The following is a 22,608-nucleotide window of genomic DNA, read 5'->3' on the forward strand; positions in this document are numbered from 1 at the left end:
TGCTCTTTATCCTTACTATTACCGAAGCTAGCCTGTCATCTTTTGTGCCACAAAATACGCAACAAGGCATGCTTTGGCATATATTTAACTTGCCACGCTTTTAATTATGTAAAAATGGGATAAAAAAATTAAATTTGCCCAACTCATTTGCAGGCTGACAAAAACCGCTTTTGAAGCTTAAGCAACGCCCCTCACCTTCCACCCACGGCGTCAACAAATTTATTCTTATTTCAATAAATTCTTCAGAGACTTACGCGCTCAATACCCTCAACCAGCTTTTTTCTTGTTTTACGCCTTTGTTGCTTATGCTTGCTGCCGTCTTATACAACATAATACAGCACTCCGCCACTTTTGTCTTCGTGACTTTTGCGGCGCTGCCGGTTTGGTCCTTGGCATGAAAAATGCGCGGCTTTGTCACTCATTATACAAACTATGTACGGTTATGTATATGTTTTTGTATGTGTGTATGTAGGTACATGGCATCTCAATTAGTAGTTAACACTTCCGTGAGCCATGCCCACTTAGCCCGCCCTCTCGTGAACTGTTTGTGAGCGTTAGTTCATTTAAATTAATTCTTACCCATACTTTGTGTTTGAGCAGGCAACCACAATTACTTAAATTTTGTTGTTGTTGTATTGTTTTTTTCCTTTCTGTTTTCTTTGAACCAGCTTCTTTTGGTTATATACGAGAAACTTGAATAAATGTACTACAAAAACTACAACTACAAATATATGTATTCGTTATGTAAGCAGTTGGCACTCAGAGTCACGCACACACAGCCACGCACCTAAACACATATACACGCCAGCTTCGTCAGCTTCAAATTTTACACCAACTGCCCTGCTTCTTGCCCTCCCAAACTGTTTGCTGTTCCTTTAAGACTCTTGAGTACTGCAGTATTTCATTATTTCCCGCACAACTACAACCCTTTTCGCAATAAGCACTCATTTATACTCGCACACATACACACATACATATATTTATATAAGTGCTACTAAATTTTTTCAATTACTACTTTTGCACTAAGTTGTTACTTTTTGCCATACCTTGCCACCTTCCTTTTCCATTTGCCACTTCCGCTCCGCCAGCATTTTTGCTTTGCCAAAAGAAATTTTCAACATTTCGCTTCTTCTTTTTGCCTTCTGTTTTTTACATTCGCAAATTAATTTTTTCTCCTGTTCCTTTTTTCCATTTTTCTCACTTTTCCGTTTTTTCATTTTTTTTTTTAATTTACTCTTTTTTTTTGTACTTTTCTGCTTTTATTTTGGCACTCTCTTCGTATTTTTTAGTTATCACCAGCCATTAAAATAAGTATGTAATAACTAAAGTGCAAAAATCGTCTGTTTCGTTCAGTCATCCATCACTGGCACTCTATTTTTCCTACTAAAATTCAACTTAAGTCTTTTTTAAATATTTTTTAATTATTTTATGGTAGTTATTTTTATTTGAAAGGGTTTTTATTTTCAAGCATGACTTAAGAAAACGTTGGCTCAGGCAATAAATGGCGAAGCGCTGAAGTAGGCATTATAATGTTCTCTAAATGAAGTCCTTGCTATGTGAGGGTAGTTTGAGCAGTCAATGAACTTTTTGTATATTTCAGATGGTAAAAAGTATTTTATTCCACAGTATTTCCGCGTCGCGCAATGATAGAAATAAAGATTAGCTTAAATACATATAATTGGTTAAGAAATAATAGAGCAGCTCATCCAATTTTTCTAATCTTTTTTGTATAAGGTAAACACCTTACTCACATGATGCATTTGAACTGTCTAAAATAGAGATGAAAATGTACTATATGTACATATATTAACCCTGTGTAGACCTTAAGTATGTTGTGTATATGACTGAATTCAAAAAATATAAAGTTATAAACATAAGAAAAAGGAATTAAAAAAACGTCTCTTGTATTCACTGTTAGTGATGACTTTGTTGTCATTTTACGGCTGATCGAACATCGCACGTGGACTACTAAATATAGTGCTTTAGGAAGCCATAGAGAAGAGAACTCCTGTTTCACACTTATGAATTTGCAAAACGCTTAGTAGCCAATACAAATTTGCTCAGGCGTTTAATGTCCACTCCCCACAACTAGGGAGAGGCTAGCCTTACTGAGGGCAAAGAAATCACTATATCCCCCTCCGAACAAACTTGGAGTAAACGGCTTTTGCGACAACGCTTGAACCAATGGTGACTCAGTGCTGGCCAAGCTTCTGCGAAGCTCAGCTAGTAGAAAACAAGAATATACAGGAGCACCAACCCGCTCCCATTCTTCCGATAGCGGCTCCAGGCTGCCTATCCTAGCTACCTCAGCTTTGCAATTTCCTGCATTTTCACCCATGCCAATCTTCTCACAGAGACACTCGATGCTATTGATAGCGAGGTTAGGCACTCCTCGACCTACCATGAACGCACTGTAAATGAGTTTAAGGCTAGTATCGCCGCTCTCCTATCTGAGTGATAGAAAGCTCGTGACAATAAACCCCTCCACCAACCTTCCCCCAAGCTTTGTCACATGCCTTTCTCCTCCAACGGGTTCTTCTCACCCGCAACTCTCTTGTCGATATATGGCCAGAGAAACAGCCGCCTGAGTTCGGTTTGGCGACTCCATGATCCAAGTGATCCGGTACGAAGTAAAAGTGTGTGAGAATATCCGAGTGTTCAGGTACGTTCTTTTTGTTCTTTTAAAAATCGAGATTCTCTGAGTCTGATAGCAACTTTCGTCGCCATACATAATGTGCTTGACTATGGTGTCGTAGAACCAGAGGACCACTTTCGGTGAGAGACTCCACATTTTGCCAATGGCCCCTCTACAGCAGCACAAGGCAATCGATGCCTGTTATGCTCCCTCTTCGATATTCAGCTTCCATGAAAGCTTCCTATCCAGTATGGGCCCTAGATATTTCACTGTATCCGCCGGATGTCTCCCATTGTTGTTGCTTTAAAATGAAAACATTCTTCAGGAAATTGTAGTGCAACTAAAGTGAGCGCAATGACGAATCGCAAATTACCTACATATGTTTGAATTCAAAAAATTTAATTGAATACTTTTTCTCATTAAACTGTTACAGGAGCTAATTTTAATATTTATTTCATCGTACTTATTATATAAAAAAACCTAAAATAATTTCACATATAAAGTTTTAATTTTCATGTATGTGAATCCGCTTTGCAATTCATCTTTTTTACCCCTCTCACCTGTATTGTACTATACAACGACAATAACAAGATACATTTTCCAACACTTTATCCAATATTTTAAGTTATGGCGCGTTGACTATTCTACTTCTCCCCCACAAGGTTTTTGACATTGTAATGCTGATACCTTGGTTTTTATTGCTTTTTTTAATATCCACGCAGGTAGTTATTGTACATACATAAATTTATACATGCAGATAAATATATAGTACATACATTTATATATAGATATATGCACATATACATACTTCCATACATAACGCTGTGGCCAATTCAGACATTGTTTTTATTACTAGTCGCAAGCGTTGGGGGAATTATTAGATTTTTTGTTTCTGGTATTTCTTTCCTACCCAAAAGTCCTTTATATACATATGTGTAGTCTACAAATTCATATACATATATCTGCGTGGTGACATATGTGTGCGTATTGGAGATCCCGCAAACTGTATTTCATTGCTTATTCGTTATTTTTTAATTAATAAATTGCTTTGCTGACAAATATTTCATGCGATTGTGGTATTGGTAAGGTGCAAAATATGGTATGCCATGAAAGGTAAAATACAAGTAAAAATGTAACGAATTTATTGTTGCAGCAATATTGGCTTGACAATTTGGCGTGTGAAAGCAATTGTTTGCATTGCCATAAAAAGAAAAACCAAACAGAGATTTTATGATTAGAAAGTTTATGTGCATTTACATATATGCATACGAGTATAGAGAAAAGTATTGTTCAATAGTTTGATCAGTCTTTATACTACACGCACACGCAACACTACATCTTCCTGTAGCAAATTATAATTTTGGTTTTTGAGGTACCAATAAAGATTAGGAGATTAGGAGAAATTTTATATTTTTATGTATAAATTAATTAAAATTTTCCATCGTGATTAAGTTTATGAATTGTTTAAGATGCAGCGAAGAGCAACCTGAAGAGATTCAAGAGCTGCTATTTCATATAAAAAGAATCATCGGTCCATATTTCTTTAAAATAGATTTGATTTTTTAGGTACCAATAAAGATTAGGAGAAATTTTATATTTTTATGTATAAATTAATTAAAATTTTTCCTCATGATTAAGCTTATGAATTGTTTAAGAGGCAGCGAAGAGCAACCTGAAGAGATTCAAGAGCTGCTATTTCATATAGAAAGAATCATCGGTCCATATTTCTTCAAAATAGACTCCGATGAGCTCGTATCCGTCAATGACGACCGTTATTGCGCCATGACAATCGTCTATTTGATACCTGAAATTGAAGCTCGTTATCTCGGCGACATTTGGTTTCAACAAAACGGCGCCACTTCCCACACATCGCATCAATCAATAAATTTATTGAGAGAACTCTTCGGTGAACAGATAATTTCTCGTTTTGAGCCAGTCGATTGGCCACCAAGATTGTGTGATATCACACCATTAGACTTTTTCCTGTGGGGATATGTAAAGTGTAAAGTCTATGGGAACAACCCCGCTTCGATTCTGGTCTTGGAACAACCATCACGCGTGTCGAGACAATATTCCAAAAATAAATGCCAAATAATGTTCTTTCGAATGATAATAAACATTAGTTATTATTAACATTAAGGTTTCTAAGTTTTTTCTATAAAAAAGAAGGGAACCTCGAAATGGATCACCCTTTAAAAAAAAATATGATCCATTACAAGATAGAAAAAGTATATATATTTATTACAGTAAAATTGTCAAAACATAAGTAACATCTATATTTTCTAGAATGCACAAAAAATATATTTCTTTATAGAAAACTTGAAATTAAAATGACTGGCAACCCTCGCAACAGTTCAATAAATGGCATGAAACAAATTTGCAATCAATATTGCACACTTATATGTATATATATGTACATGAACATGTATGAACCCTCTAGGATTAACTACGTAGAAAGTATGGTTAGGTGAAATATGCCGTTTCACAGCTAACTTTGTATTGGCAATATTTTCTCTTGAGAATTGTTGATTGGAAATTCCATATCAAACCACTTCTGAAGCGCTCATGTGCGTACAGACGAGTATTTGAATGATATTTTACACCATATCCAAAGGATATTGCTTCATGTGAGACGATGTATTTATGCCGTTATGAACTTATGATTGATTCTTTTGCACATAACATAACCAATGAACGTTTGAGAGGCACTGGCACTTCAAGAAGGTTAAATGTACGCATTTTTATCTTTCATAAATTTAAACATTAACTTTATGACGAAGCGATGCAGTATAAATTTTGATGATAAAGTTAAAGACATGAATTTCATTTCTACAACATATAACAACCAGTTTTATATACCTATTACTTCCACTACTAAATTTAATAAAAAAATACTATTTTTTCATATTCTAAACCCTTTTCCCTTACGAAGGGATCGGCTTGATATATATTTTGTGTGGAAATCTCTCTAAAATTAACTTTAATCGCTGGAGGATTCAGTTACCTCGGGGTCTACATCAACCGAATCGCATAAGAAAATCAGAATAAAAAATTTATTAAAGAAGAAAAGGCACTGATTATACAACTCCTCTAATGAAGCAGATGGCGATGTTTTTTTCGACTACCATCGAAATGTTTTTTCAGCTACGTCGAGTAGCTAGGAAGTAGTGGAGCCTTATCTTCGTCAGGGATAACATTGAGTAATATCTGAATCTTAATCAAAGTAAATTATTTTTACTTCTGAGTATGGCGTTCAACCAATTTTTCAAAAAAAAAAATCAATTAACTTGGAACAATTAAAAGTTATGAAGTAACTCTGATCATAAAAACGTCGAATTCCGCATGAAACATCAATTATGTTTCAAAACATATGTATGTTACATATACGTGGTACACACACATTCATACTTTTAACTTTAGAAGTTAGAGATGTAAAATTTGTAATATGAAATCGATAGATATGTGTGATATTGAATGGAAAGACCTCAATGGATAATCCAAGTTTATGTCGAAAATATCGGTCTGCGACTTCAATTGATAGATAACAAAATCGTACAAAAGTAACTGCCTGAAACTGAGTATAATAATCAGTTGCTAAATACACCGATAACCACTAGCTACATGTCGTAGCCACAATTCGATTAGTTTAGGATAAACAAGTGGAACGTATTTGTTCAAACTTTGTCAACGTATAAGAAGAAACTAAGCGAAAATATTTCTTTAAACGATAAATTAAACGATTCCAAAATAGCGATTATTTGAAAAATCGATATATAATTTCGAAATATCGATTATTGAAAAAACTACATATATAAATTATTTCGAAATATCCATTATCGAAAGTAAGCCAAAATATTTTTTTCCGAAAAATAATCGATTCCAAAATATTTATTAATGAAAAATCGATATATTATCACTTCGAAATATTGTTTATTAAAAAAAATACATACATTATTTCGAATTGTCGATTATTGAAACTAAGCCGAAACTTTTCTTTCCGAAAGTTAATCGATTCCAAAATATCGATTATTGGAAAAGTCGAATTATAATAATTTCGAAATATCGATTATTGAAAAAAAACAACTATGCATATTATCTCGAAATATCAATTATTGAAACTAAGCCAAAATAGATGTTTCCGAAAATTAATCGATACCAAAATATCGAGTTTTGGAAAATCGATAGATTATCATATCTAAATATCGTTTATTGCAAAAAACTACATATAAATTATTTCAAAATATCGATTATTGAAAAAATCGATGACATGCAATCAGCCCTAAATGCTGTTTAATAGGCAAAATGCAGCAACGTAAAGTACCAAATGAATAATCATTGAAAACTATTCAAAATGTAAAAACAACAATGAACAACTGCGATAAAGTCAGTTTGAAAAAGTGTCAGAAAATATTTTCAGCGAACAATCCGGCCAACTAAATTCGTTAGTGTTAGTAGAAAAGCGCACAAAAACAATTGTGCAGCAAAATGTGCTATAAATTTGCTAGTGCTTCCTATACATACATATCTACATATACATATATATATTTATTCAAATGTATGTGATTGTAACTGTGTACATCTAGCTATGTTTCCGATTTAAGTGATTGTGCATAGACGGTTTATACCCAACGGCATTCATCATCCATAAATTGAGTTGTGTGTTGGTGACCAGTGGTTTCCTGCTAAACTGTCAAAAATATTTCAATATCCAGCAAATGCACTGCATGTCAATTAAGCACTTTTCCATGCATTGCTCCGTAGCTGCCAACTTCAAATTTTCTATGAAACGAAACTCGATACGATTCACATACACATAAGTATATATACAAGTACATATATGTATATGTACAGAAATCCATTCTTTAATCTATATGCACACACATACATACATAACAATTTGCATATGAAAAATGATTGACGAGGAGAGAGTAATAAATTGAAAATGGCTAATAAACAAATGACCATCGGTACGTCTCTTCTGTCTCTGACAGTTTTAAACTCTCCAATGAGTTGGAACACAAAATTGTGCTAATAAATAAAGATGTATGCAGTGATTTTTAAATTAAAATGTATTCAAATGACAGTCAATCAAATAAAAAAATATTGTTTTTTGATTATTGGAATAGCTATTTGTTAAGTTTTTGGTCGCAAAAGCGGTTAATGAACCTTGACTTGAAGTCAATTTTGCACCGAAATCAGATCCATTGGAAATACATATCGTTAATATTTATCCTCCACGCCAAAGCGGGGTTTATAATGGTGCTATAATGATTAAATCAAGCATAAAGAGACTATCAGTTAATTGCAGCAAATCAATATTTAAAGTTTAGGCGAGTTACAAATGAAATACCATCTGATTAAAGTAGGTTAAAGCCGTCTGCTTAAGCTATTCACATAAATAAGTTGGCTTAATTTTAGGTTAGTTCAACCTATTTGAGTGCATTATGAAGGTGATAAGAGACTTTAATGGGTCTTACACTAGTATTTCTTTATATACCTTCGAAAATATTTTATTAAAAATGCAAATTTTTAAGTGACACAAAGAATTACGTAAGGTCATTTCTTCATGAATAAAATTGTACTCGAAATTGATATTAGAAATCAAACAAATTGAGTTATCTTAGCTTTCTTTCGCTAAGCGTAGAGAGTAGCGTATCGAACAAACTATGCCAACTATTGTGGTACTATTGCGATGCAACCTTTAGTTTATTTTTTTGCTTTTGCATACGCAGTTGTGTTGAGCACCTCTCTTTGGAAGAAATGTTTCTTTCGGCATAAAAATACATTTCAGAAAACTCGGTTTCTATAAACAAAATATTATTTTTTTAAGTGCCTTAAGGGGTACATGGGTTTCCTCGGGTAAAAAACAGCCTTTTTTCCACGATTTTTTTCTCATATAAAAAATGAAATATAAAAATATTGTTACAAACATACACTACCATATCAACAAAGAAATTCTCAAATTTTTGCAAAAAAAAAATGTTTTACACATGGCCATTGCGACGCTATTCCGGTGACCCCCCTGAAAAAAGATGCGCCGGCATTGGCGGGACAACTTCTTACAAGATCTTCTAAAGTGAAAAACAAACGTGTTTTAGTTAAAATCTTAACTTAGAACTTTGACAAAGGAAAAAAACTGAAAATCAGAACTATTACTCGGATCAACTTGAAAATTTAGGACACTACTCTAGAGGTGTTGTAGAATTAAATTAAAAATCGATTCTTTGAAACCCGTAAACCCATGTAACCCCTTATGCTTCTAAAGGTTTTAAGATCAATAAAAAGTGTTTTTGTTTTCTATGCAAAAAAAATTATAGTAAAGATCGCTAAAAGACATTCTTATTTTCGATGTATAATCCAGAGCCTACGTCTAATCAATTTATTCATAATGTAAATCAAACTTATTAGTTGGTTTTGCTTCCCATTTATATTTGTTTGCTTAATCAACAAATCTTGAAGAGCTCTCGATTTGGCTCTCTTAGTCGCATATTAACAGCCGACAAGGTTGCATTTTAGGCTAATGGACGGTAGACGAACGCTGAAATGACACTCGTTTAACGAAACGAACAAAAAACACAAGTTTCAATGGGTGTCCATCCTAACTTGAATACTGGCATAAAAAACATTTAGCCAAACATACACATATGTATGTCAACGAACAGTTTTTTGGATTTTTTTTTTTAATTTTCAAACGACCTTCTGAGGCATAATTGGCCAGTAATGATGTATAGAATAAGATGTTGAATAATAATTTCGATTTTTTATGCCACTCTAAAGTGTAAATTTTTTAAGAAAGTACGAATTTTTTGGGAACCAGATATTTTACCAAAAATCTAAATTTTCCCTCGATCATTGCCTGTATTTATCTAAGAAAATACTAGTGCCTGCAAAAGTGAACCAAAAATCGAGATCGAGCAGCGAACGCGAGCACCTAAGTTTTGGTATACCATATGATCAGAATTGACCCGGACTGTCAAAAAAACATTTATTTTTTAAATATATCTTCGCCTCCAAAATAGGTCCAAATAGCATTTTTGTACAACACTAGGGCCGTAGCGGATTTTCCAGCTTAGAAAACAGAAAAAACGTCACAGGAAGCCAAATCTGGCGAATGAAATAACTTAACGATTACTCTCTTGTTGTGTTTAGCCAAAAAGTCAGTCACAATCATACAAGAGTAAATATTTTTTTTTTGGTTTTGAAATAATTTTAAGCCGAAAAATCTTCTTCGCCACCAGACACCTTTTGTCGAAGGGGCTCCTAGAGATGTTCTACGGGAGCAAGGAATCCACAATTTTTCAAAACTAATCACCGATTTGTATACACATTTTTTCTAACTTGATTTTAAGCCGAAAAATCTTCTTCGCCGCCAGACACCTTTTGGCGAAGGTGCTCCTAGAAATGTTCTACGGGTAGGAATCTACAATTTTTCAAAACTACCGATTGCTACACACATTTTTTCCAACTTATTTGCAAGAAGGGGTTCTGCTTAACTCGCAAAGATATTTCCGAAAATAAAAAGAAAACATAAAGCAAATTCTAAGAAAGACTATAAACGCAAATCAAATTGGTCTAAAAAACAGTGAAAATTTCTAATTTCACATAAAATTAAAGCAACAGTTCTTTAATTTATTTCTTCCTCAAACTTGCGCTCAAATGCTCACTTCAGCAAGTAGGTTACGTATACGGCGCGTAGCACCGTGTGAAATACTCTAAAATTCATTGCAAATGTCAAAGTAGCAGCGCTATCTCGCTTTATTTCCACCAACTAATGCTACTAAAAATGAGAAAGGCCATTACTTGCAACCACCACTGACATAGAAACTTGCTTGCAACGACTTTCACCGTTTATTCAGCGGCCGTTTTTATTGCAGCACGTTTAAATGTACGTTGCATCGCCTTGTTGTTGCACATGAAAATGTGCATTTTACGCAAATGTGTGCACATAATTTCGCTATAAAGTGTGGCAGGCTAGTGTAAATTGCAATTAAATGTAAATTGCAAGTGCAAATTTTATTTTATTTTTATTTTATTCTTGTCGCTCTTGAATGGGTAATTAATTAAGCGTTAATTGCCGACCACAATGAGAATGTAATTAAAGTTGTTACAAAAATTACACCCACATGCATGCATGGCATTGTTCGGTGGCTGAAATATGCTTTTGGTTAGTGTGTTTGTGTGTATGTGTGTGTAAGTGATTTGTTTTTAAAACTCTTAATAAAGTTCAAGAGCGACATAAATTATTTTTAAAACTTTTCTTCACTCGTGAAAGTTTAATATTGGTGAAGAGATACGGCCAATTTAATAGATATATATTTTCTTTTAAAAACAGTTAGTACAACTCATTACCAAAGAGATATTAAAAACGCTTGCTGCCGTTAAATAAGTTAAACGATAGCTTATACCAATGGCAGACGTAAAAAGAAAAAGAATCCATAAGCAGCAGTTTAGCCGCAGAAATAAGATGGATTTTTTTAATGCGCCACCAGTTTTTTCGTGAAAGCTCTCTCTATCTCCCGATTTTTAGTGCAGCAATAAAAAGCTTCGTAAAGTTCACATTATTTTTAATAAAGCGGTTTCAACCGGTTTGAAGAAATTTTTACAACTACGAATTTCACATGAGTGAGTTTGTACATAAGTACAATTGAAATACGCTCTTCTATAACTGAATCAGTTGGTTTTTAAGGCAGTTAAATTGGGTTTTGGTGCCACAAACAAATCCAATTCAAAGCTTGCGCTTTCACGTAAAGTATTTGCTTGCACGATATCAATGAAATGAACTAAAAATGTGACGAAAAAAGTTACCCAATGGCAATAAAATGTACACAAAAGGTCCGAATTAAATTTTTCAATCCATATTTAAGACATAAATTCGCAAAAAAAAGTATTTTTTTTTTACTTTTACTTTACCCCTAACCCCTCCCATAGCAAATTTAATCCATCACTGAGTAACACTACATTCGAAAAGTAAGTCTGAGAACTAGGGAAGAATGCATAGACCTTTCTTCAATCAATAAGTTGAATTTCCAAGGTTGGAAAGAAAATATTTGAATTTATACCTTCTTTCCTCAGAAAGCCATTTAAAGTATATAGGATCCTCAGTTAGTCGAACAACGCAAACAAAAAAATTGATAAAATGGTTCAAACAACCGAGAAAGATCTAAGATTCTAATACATGTCAATACTAGCACCTTCAAATATATACCAAAAATCGAGATCGAGCAGCGAACTCGAGCACCTTAAGTTTTGGTATGCCATCTGATCAGAATTGACCCGGACTGTAAAAAAAAAATATTTCACAAGCTGTATTTTGTATGCTTTCAATTTAATATCTCGACGTAAAATGCGCCAAGTCGTTCCATATGTCAGTTCGAGTTGCTGCGAAAGGCGCAGAATCGACTCTTCACGGTCTTCGTGTACACTTTCAGCTACGACTGGTACACAGCGTGCTGGATGTGGTCTATTTGGTCGAATATTATCTAATAATGATTGCTAGATCCCAAGATGGGTGATAGTCGTGCGAATAGTATGCTCAGCAGGCCGATTAAGTGACCATAAGTTGAGCAAAGCGCGCGAAACGTGAGTCTTTAAACTACAAAAGACACTTTTTTGTGCTAAGACATACTTTAACTCTACTCAGTTAGACATAACTTAACGCAACATAACTCCAACTTCAGCATAACCTATAATCCAACATAGCCTTTAACCTAAACTATCTTACCAACTAACCGAAAACCCATTTCACATGCATTCTTCACTACAACACGGCGTAGGAGAATGTACAAGACAACGATATCATTATTTCTGAAAATCGAATTTCACAGATAAATGAAGTTTTTGATTTGCTACATCTTCGCGCATTTTCAAAAGAAAAAAGAAAAGGGAGAGACTTGTTGGCTGTTGGCGCAAGTAGGAAAAACGACACACATGTTTCCGATCACGCCTTATTGATTTGTTGCGAAATGCGCGCTTGGAGAACGGCATGCAACCACCCGCACATGCGGTAGTATATGCATATGTGTGCGTATGTGCTAAACTGCAACGAAGCAAATAAAGCAAGTGTTGCATTTCTGTGCCATCCAAGCAGCAGCTGGCGATGATGGAAAATTGGTTAGTAGCGGATTTTGTGCTATTTCGCACTTTTCGTTTCCCTTTCTATGCACCGTTTTTCGATTCAGCTGTTAACGTTGTTTTTGTTTCAGTTAAGTGTGCACTTTTTCCTTCACATTTGCTGCATTTCTTTTACTTACGTGTGTATACTTGCATATACTTGGATGTGTATACTTGGAAACGTGTTTGGAAATGTGAGCGGCTAATGTTGCGCTGTGCTGGTATTAATGAAGTTTTAAACGTTTTACTACTCGTGACGTGTTATCTTTTACTTTTTTTATATGACAGCAACACCATGCAGCTGCTACAATGCATGACAAATTCCAAAAGAATTTGCTTTTCCGGCTTATTCTCTCCCTTAACTTAGCTTGCTCGAACAAATGCACGACTTCATGTGAAAACACATGAAGACTCGATAGATATAACACATCCCTAATTTCAGATTTTCAACTCTCACAAACTCAACGCACTACATAAGTCAAGCTGAAGATCACTTATTATTTCGAAATTTACGGTTATGAGACCATATTAATGCCGAGTTTTTGAGACATTGTTCCAAAAAGAGTTTAAATATATGTATGTACTACTTCAAGAAATAATAAGACTTTGTTCACAATTTTAAAATTCTTAACTTTCTCTTCGGAGCGTTCGTTTATAATTGCTGAATAGCCAGAAGTCACATGGAGCTAAATCAGATGAATATGGTGGTTGCGGCACGAAATTGCTTGAAAATTTGGCAAGAAACTCACGTAGAATCGACACAGTAAACGACGGTTCATTGTCGTGCTGCAAATACTAAGAGTTGTCGGCCCATAATTTCGGCCACTTTTTACGAATATCTTCGTGAAAACGACCCATAACATTCAAATAGTATTCCTTTTAACAGTTTGGATGCTTGGAAAGATTTAAGAGGTGTGGTGCCTCGTAAATCGAAGAAACCTGGCATCATAACCTTGTTTTTTGACCTGCTTTAACGTGGTTTTTTCAACTTTGGCTTACCTTTGCCACGATATTCGGCCGACTGATCGTCTATTTCCGGGTCGTAATCATACATGCAAGACTCACTGCCAGTAATAATACGTTTTTTCGAAAAAAATTAGTGTCTTTGGACCAAACGTGCTTTCACTTCGGCTCAAATGATCTTTCAAAATGGTTTTATTGATTCTGCCGATATGACAACGATGGCAGAAAGATCTCTGACTGTTGATCGTCGATTTTCAAACACCAATTCCTTTATTTTACATAGAGCTGAGAAACAGACTGTCAGGGTTTGCGATGCAACCTTCCGCTAACATGTCCTCATGGGGTTTCGTTTCTCTCTTTGATGGAGTAATACTTCTTTGAGCGTCAATTACATTTTAGTAACCTCTTAGTTTCGAGCCTTATCTTTTCTATAAACAACTAAACCCCATTTCATGTCTTAAGGCTTTAATAAACCTTTTTCTATTTACCGTAATTTTTCTAATAAAACTGGTATATAATTTGCAAAAAGAAAAACCTGAAACAATGAAGGAAGCAGTTATAACATTTCAAAGAGTTATCCGCATACTTCTTTGTATCAAATTTGACTCATTATCTTTGCTCTTGTATTCACATGTAAAATTTTTAACTGACGTTTACGAAACACGAATCTTATTAAGAGCCAGGAGGTGGTGGCCAGTTGTAGTAACAATTTAGCTGAGGATCGCTGGTTTTATGAATATGACGTTGAAACTGACCAACAATCTAGCGAATGACGCTCCAAAAATGAGCCGAAACCAAAAGCACAAAATCCAATAAAAGCACTGAAGACATTGAAGGCACTGAAAGCCATCCCAGCCGAAGCTTATAGCAAGTAGGTATATAGAAATTTGAATTAAGCGTTGACATACTTGTATCGGCTCAAAGAAGCCTATTTTGAAAACGTTAATAAAGATTTGTGTTAAAATATATGAAAATTTTATTTAAATGTCCGAGTCAAATTTGATCTGATGGTATAATAAGTAATTAAGTAAGTAAAAACATAGATATATATCTATTGATTCTTATTGTTTCTTATTCTCAGAAATCGCTCATTTCAAAGTAGTTATTGGGTTCCTATATCATATAATTTCTTTCTAAAGAAAGACCTCTTTATATCGACCTCTGGCTTAGACCATCATTTGCCTTTTAACTTTATGGCATATAGTTTTTATCAGGTACTTTTGGGGTACATGTCCAATGGTTTAACTCTTTTTTCTCTCTCAATTTTCAGCCAATTCCACTCACAAAATATATGTTTCTATTGTTACCACTATTTATCTTGCACTTCAATAACTCTCCAAATTTTTTTGTTCTCCTAACGTCATTACAGAGATTTCTTCTTGGCCAATAGTTCACCATCAAATCTGCACACCAACCGACAGCTACAACAACAGCAACGGCGTTGGACGACGAGAAAAACCAGCCGCAGCACACGCACTGCGATTCGGGCTAGCAACGCTGTCACCAGGGCTAGAAAACCGACACCACTCGAGGCCGAGCAACAGCAACAGCAGCAACAAAAACAACAACACCAATCAAAACGTCAACTCTTTGTTAAAATGAATCTTCTAATGGTCTGCGTACTCTTGCTGGTGGCATTTATCTGCCAGCCAACATTGATTTATGGTCTACGCGGCAGTCACAACTCCGCCGCCGCTGCAGTCCCCAACACCCACGGCGACCACGAGCTCGTCCACCATCAGCGTAGTATCAAAACATTTGGCGGCAAAGTGAAACGTTCACGCTCCCATTTACCACACGCTTCGGCCGCTGAGCAGGCGAATGCCAAGCTTGTCATGGCGATGGAGTCGGGTGACGTATTGGTGCGGCGTGCAGCGCGTGGTGCCAATGTTGAGGGCGGCGATGACAGCGCAAGCAACGTTGATGCAGCTGCTGTTGGCGGTGGAAAGCGCAACAAGAATGGCAACAACAACAATAATAAGAAATTGAACAAGAGCTCGGATGCGTCGAACGGCGGTCGGAAACAGGACAAAAAGTTCTCAGCTGCAATTGGCGGTCAAGCACAACAACAGCATCACGGCAGTGGTAACGGTAATGGCAGCGGCAAGGGCAGACAACGCCAGCAACTGCGTTCGCAACAACATCAGGGACACGGCAAACGCGGCGGCAACGGCAATGGCAGTGGTTCGGGCGCCAAAGTGCGCATGGAGAGCGTGGAGAAGACCTCAACTTCGGAAAAGTCACGTAAGTTGTGGACAAAAAACGAAATTAATCAGTTGTAGTTGCAAGATTATTAGATGTAAGTAGAAAAAATGTATAACCGGCAAGGCAAGAATACATTTTCGAATATCAATTTTGAAAGTCAAAGTCAAAAAAAGAAGCAGCTGGGATGAAGACAGCGTTTTAAGATATTATCTGATGAGTTTGTTATAAAGGTTTCGAAGATCCTTTCTTGCAATATATCAAAAGGAGCTGTCTTTAAGTAAGATCATGATAATTTCCTGCGAAGGAAATTTTAATCTCAGATCCAAAGAGTTAATATGAATATAAAAAGTTATCCATTTTTATTTTCACTTCTCCCATACAAATACTACAGTTCCAAAGGTTAAGACCGATTTAATATAAATTATTCACCTAGCTTCCTTAATATCAAAACTTCCTAGATAAAGTCTATAGGGTAAACTCCAGGTCAGCTCAAACCAAGACAAAGCCGAAACCGGTCTTACCAGTAATCCCTATAAGTCTAAACTATTTTGATTCACTGGAAGAAAAACTGACAAGTTTTGGAGGTTGCGTGGATGGTGAGCTAGAGAAACGCATGTTAACGGTAAGGTCGATAAGACATATCAATAGTGTGATCCCCAAAAGCTCCTATTTCACACCTTCAGACCATTTTATGGTATTGATCGAAGCGAAGTGTCCAATGCACATTCGATTGCAGATTATCGCTATTGACACTGAGCTTAGTAATTATATGCCCCAAACTAAAGATGGATCTCACTTTTGATTGCCTATTTTTTCCGTTAGGAGCCATAAGGGTTCCAATAATTGCCATTCGATTTTCATTATATCTAGGCAAGAGACTAAAGAAATTGGTAATTTTTTTTTGTTTAAGCAAGCCTTTAATGTTACATGTCTTAATTTCCCATTTAGAATACATATTAACGCAAAATCACTTAACCTAAGGCAACAAAAATAGATTCAATGCCAATATTAATAGCAATACTTACGACGAAGAGTATACATGTTTATTAAAGGAAGCCGAAAGCAACGTCATAACATAAACTGGTTTGCATACCCACTGAGAAAGTGCACTGCTTGACATACCCAGCAGGAAAGTACTCTGTTTAAAATGAATTGATCACGACATCCAACTGAAAAAAAAGTTTCGACAATTTTAGTTATACAGGTACCATTGTATGTTTAAGACACCCAGTAGGAAATTCCAGGACAAATTTTCGATTTTTTTTTTGATAGGATTTCTGATAATTATACCCTGAGCAGGATGTATTAAGTTTGCAACGAAGATTTTAAGCCCAGAAGGAAACGTGGGAGACCTTATAAGTTATATATATAAATTATCTTATCATCGATTCAGCCACAAGTAGTACCCCAGTTTTTGAAATATTGATCCATTCAAACTGCGTACGAAAGGTTTGTTTGGCTACTTTCACCGTGGAAAACAACAATTTTGCCGATTAATTTTGTGTTTCCAATGGAATTACGGCTTCTGAATCATTGAAAAATCATTGTTGACGAAGTGTTTTGGGGAGTCTATTTTATCACGAGCACAAGTATTCGAGCACAAAACAGTCAGTGAAGTCATCGAAAACTTGTCTCATTTGAATCGTCCATCCACCTTTATTAATGAAGATAACATCGAAAGAGTTTGAGTTACAGTGCTGCTTGAGAATTATTGTGTTGGCATCAGAGTGATAAAAAAGTATATGAACAACTTTAATGGATCAACCCATTTTAGTTAATATTTTGGGTACGAAGCGTACAAAATTTAGACTCCTATCAAAAGAACTCAGTTTTTTGCAAAAACGATCCCGAGTAAAGATTGCAAAATAGACGGTTTATGAATATGACGTCTACACTATCCAATAATTTAGAGATAGAATATGAAGTTAAATATTTTACGGAAGGGCATCCAAACCGCTGCTTATAACAAGCGCATGGAAATTTGCATTACACAGGAACCTGCTTGTCTTGACTCACAAGCCTATTTTGAAGGCTATGCCTCCTTATTGACTTAAATAAATTAAAATACCTGCAAATGTGTTTTTTTATTGACAGTTCAGGTCGAATTTGATCAGATCAAATTACATTTTATTATATTTTGATATTGATTGCATTTATATTTACTTTTGCTAAATATTTTCCTACTGGCGCGCCTTGCAGCAATACATACATATTTAATCCTTAAAGGGTGGAAACACGATACACTCAAATATTCCGTTACTGACCTCATTCGTTCAAGAAGCTGTGCATGTAAATACTCCTATTTGCGCTGGTATTGATGCCCAAGGGTGATGAGCTGCTGGAAAATTGCGCACAACCTTTTTTGCATACAAATTAGCCAATACGAACGAAATGGTTGAGAGCGTCGGGCAAGAAAATAACCAAAAGCAACTGAGCACTTTATTGTATAAATATGTATATATATGTAAATATACATATATGTATATATACGTACATATGTATATTGTATATTTCTGCTCATCAATACGCGCCCTTCACCCACACACACACACACACACAAACACCTCAGCACTGGCCAAAGCAATTACCCATTTATTTATGAACTTAAGCAAGCAGGAAAGTAATAAGCGTAAAACACTATCCCGACGCCGGCAACTCACGCTTAAGATATGAATGTGGAAACAACAAGCCATGCTAACTGCTTTTGCTTTCAGTTAAAGAAAATTTGTATGTTATTGTTGTATTTTGGCTGAGAATTTTTAGCTGGGCGTTGTTAAGCGTTTCGTTTGTGGCTGACAGCAACAGTCAATGCGGGCAACGATTGATGAAGCTATTAAAGGCGTGTCTAAATGGAGACGTTAACTTCCCAGAGGTTCTCATAAGCAATACGCTTTGATTCGAGCCCAAATACACACAGACACTTAACAATATAATAGCTTAAAAAGGGCTTACTCTTAACCCAATGAACTTGAAAGTTGCTGATAGAAATGTTTTCTATGCTTGGGACTGAAAAGTGTTGAACGAAAGTAATTGAAAATGGGAATCAATTTTCTAATCATTACAACTAACATCCATCAGCAAATTTCACCATAAGTCATTTTGTATGTTCGCCAATTTTTAGATGTTCTGCAATAAAAAACGTATGTGACTACTCAGGGACCCTTTGTGCTTTTGAGACAAAACTGGTGGAGCTTTAAAGAAAAAAGGGGCTTATAAGATATTAACAACTTCATTAGTATGGAAATCTCCCAATAAATCGTTGAACACTATTAATGGCTTTGTACAATATCAAATCAATAATGCAAAGGTTTGGCCAATACACATCGATAATCGAAAGTGACTAGCCAAAATCTCCGAAAGCTTGGGTAGGAGGTTATTTTTCATCCACCTCATAATTCGAACCTGGCACCAAATAGCACCAATTTCTGTGTATGGCGATTAATTTTCAAAGGTAGCTTATCAAAGTCGACAGTTTCAGTCTTTTGCCAATAGTAACGTGAGTTTCAATGAGAATTTACTTTCAAATTAGTAAGTATTTATCGATGCATATTTGATTTAAGTCGGCTCTAACTTAGTAACGCATCGAATAATGGTTTCAATTTGGTTCGCCGTAGCTTAGATAGTTTCAAGTGCTGGATTTATTGTTTTAACCAAAAAATTCTCGTTGTGCCATCTTCAGTTTCAAGAAAGTATGAACCAATAGTGACTTCGTCTTGAAAACCACTCCAACCATTCACTTTTCTCACTTCTCATTGCTGATTTAGGTACCTTCATATTCTTTACTTGCCTTAACAACGCTTAGGCGGTTATAGCCGAGTTAACAGCAGCGTATCAGTTATTTCTTCCTTTCGCTATTTGGCGCCAATTCGAGATACCATGTACAGGTCCTTCTCGACCTGAGGGTACTGAATCGAAAACCTTCAAAGCTGGAGTGCTCCGTTTATCTCGTACAGCTCATCGTTCCATCGATTGTGGTACTCGCCGCTGCCAATACGCAAAGGACTTTATATCTTTCGCAAAACCTCTCTCTCAAAAACTCCTAAGGCCGGCTCACCAGATGATGTCATTGTCCAAGCCTCTCCACCATATAGCAGAACGAAAGTGATGAGGGACTTATAGGGTTTCATCTTTGTTCGTCGAGAGAGAACTTTACTTTTCAATTGCCTACTTAGTCCAAAGTAGCACCTGTTACCAAGAGTTATTCTTCGTTGGATTTCACGGCTGGCTTAGATACCCATTAAGCGAAAAATGTGAACACGGAGGTTCAGGGGTGAGTCTTTGCTAGCCTTTTTTTTATTCACTGTAGCATTTAACTTCTTCCTTTGATCTTTGTTACTAGGCCCGACTGTATTGAGAAATAGATTTTGAACGAAGGCATTGGTTCTCATTTAGATACGTTGCAGGTCTAGCTCATGTCGTTTCACAACTTATTGGATAACTTCTCAAAGTCTAAGATAATGGACGACAAAAGCTTTAGAAATTAGTCGCTTCGAAATTTTGCAACTCATCCGTCAAATCGTCTCCCACAACTTAAACACTTTTTCCTCGAAATGCTTATCAACATGAAATCGATATTTTTAAATATATTTGTCAGATAAAGATCGCAGCAACGTCCAGTGTGTTTAATGTGAGTAAATGCTGACAACAGCCTTACCCCGCGGCGCTCAAAAGCACAGCGATTTAAGCGATTCGAGGTCGGTGGGTTTTTAACCACAACCACCACGATATTCCCCAAGGGGGCAGTCCGCATAAGCCGGTTGGAGCGAGCTCCAAGAGCTCCTGCTGCCCGTGGTATCGAAATTAAGTCTCTGGTCAAACCTCGCAAAAGATCGAAGGAATAAAATTTTTGATACCGGTTTCGATTTTTAGGCTGGACTGAAGTTTTGATTCTGTCACAAAAATACATTTTTTTTGAGAAGCCGCCCTTTTGTCTAATATCAAAATTTTGAAGTAATAACTTTTTTGTTTTTGGATATTTCTTAGGTAATTTTCTGAAGAGCAATCTCCCGCAAGACATCTTTTGTCAGAGGTCCCGTAGCCCCCGTAGGGAACCCAAAATTTGATTTACATGTCGATATAACCCTTAATACATCTTTTTCTCTCTCTCTCTCTTCAAGAAGTGAACCAAAAAGCCTTCGACTTCACTTGCTTATTTATACAAAATCTTGAGCCATGCTTCACCGCGATCTCATAAAAAATGCCTTAAGATTAAAATGCCACAGTTACCCTGTGCTTAAGTCACTTTCATCTTTATTCAATCTTAAGGCGTTACATGGGTTTACTGGTTTCAAAATATCAAATTTTTTTATTACCTTATTGAACTCTACAGCAGCACCACTAGACTAATGTCCCAAACTTTCAAGTTGATCCGAGTAATAGTTTCGGAGGTCCAGCCTTGAGAAGTTGTGCCCACGAGGTTAGCTAGGCAAAGTGCGCCGTTTTAAACGCGTTTTTCTCGAAACTGTTTTTAAAACGCCTGACAAGACTTTTGGAGAACTACCCAACCTATCTTCATGAAATCTTATACTGATTGTTTAGCATGGTTTGCGTAGAAATCGACTTGCTTTATAAACTGTTTGAGAACCAAGTGCTCAATACTTTCAGGTACACTGTACAAACTCTTTACTCTTTACGTATATACTTTTCAAAGCCTTGGTACATTAACATAAATTGTGAAAATGTTCTATTTTTAATATAATTACCCTCATTACCAACACACATTCCACGTTGATTCCACTTTATCTACAACAATAAAAAGGATTTTTTCACGCAAAGTTTCGCGCCAAGAGCTTAGTTCAGGCCATTTTATGTATTTGTGGTAAATTTTAAAATAGCAGTAAACGATTTCGCCATTATAAACATAGCCAGGGTTCATAATATTATCCGAATATGTACAAGCGTATGAATTCCCAAGCGAACGTTTGGATAATCTCACGCGTTCACAACATAAATAAAGCGAAATCATGCACTGCATTTACGCATACGAATTTTACTGCCGCAATTTATTGCCATGAGTATTCATAAATACACACATCCATACACACCTATGTATGAACCGATGCTTGTGTGTGGCATGAATGGGCGATTTTTGAGAGCTACCAGGTCACTGTGTGAATTTGGGGTATTCCATTGAAAATCTCTAAGGATACGCACAAAAATATGTTTATTGCCGTTATGTGCACTCGTGTTCTATATGTATGCATGTATTTTCAGTAATACTCGTATAACCACTTTCATACCCAGCCAGAGTTATGATAAGCAGTTGAAAGCTATAAAGTGCAAAATCTTCGAGGATCGTAAAATAATGACAGATATTGCCGAACAACATCAAATATGCACCTCCAAACATGGCAAATCAATTCTCATAAATAACTGCATAAAAAAATACTAAGATTTACCATTGCCAGCGTTTAAGGGTATTCCATTTCCATTTTAGCATCACCTTGACGTTTTTCACCTTTTCCTAAGGTATGCTCATACAATAAAGGGAAATAAAAAGATTATGCAAAGTATTTAAATATTTTCTTCGGTTATTGTGGAAGTGTTAATTTGCGAAGGCATTCGCCAGCCCATTGCATATACCTACAGCTCGAGGCAAAAAGGACTGTTTTAAAGCTAATTATTTTTTTTTTAACAAAATATGTGAAATTTAATGGGAGGGATTAAAAGTTTATGTTGCTAAATTAAATAATATT

The 22,608-nt window shown here is 35.7% G+C and overlaps 1 protein-coding gene across 2 annotated transcripts in view; it reads left to right on the top strand.

Annotated features, from left to right (window-relative positions):
* Window positions 1-22,608, top strand: part of LOC120776701 — a 121,751-nt gene that overhangs the window by 71,735 nt on the left and 27,408 nt on the right. For both annotated transcript variants that reach the window (XM_040107587.1, XM_040107586.1), the window contains exon 3: window positions 15,078-15,952. In XM_040107587.1, coding sequence (XP_039963521.1) covers window positions 15,307-15,952 — 646 coding nt within the window. In that variant the 5' untranslated portion in view covers window positions 15,078-15,306. The remainder of the gene's footprint in view (window positions 1-15,077; window positions 15,953-22,608) is intronic.

Source organism: Bactrocera tryoni, chromosome 5, assembly GCF_016617805.1.
Source record: "Bactrocera tryoni isolate S06 chromosome 5, CSIRO_BtryS06_freeze2, whole genome shotgun sequence".
NCBI classification, from domain to species: Eukaryota; Metazoa; Arthropoda; class Insecta; order Diptera; family Tephritidae; genus Bactrocera; species Bactrocera tryoni.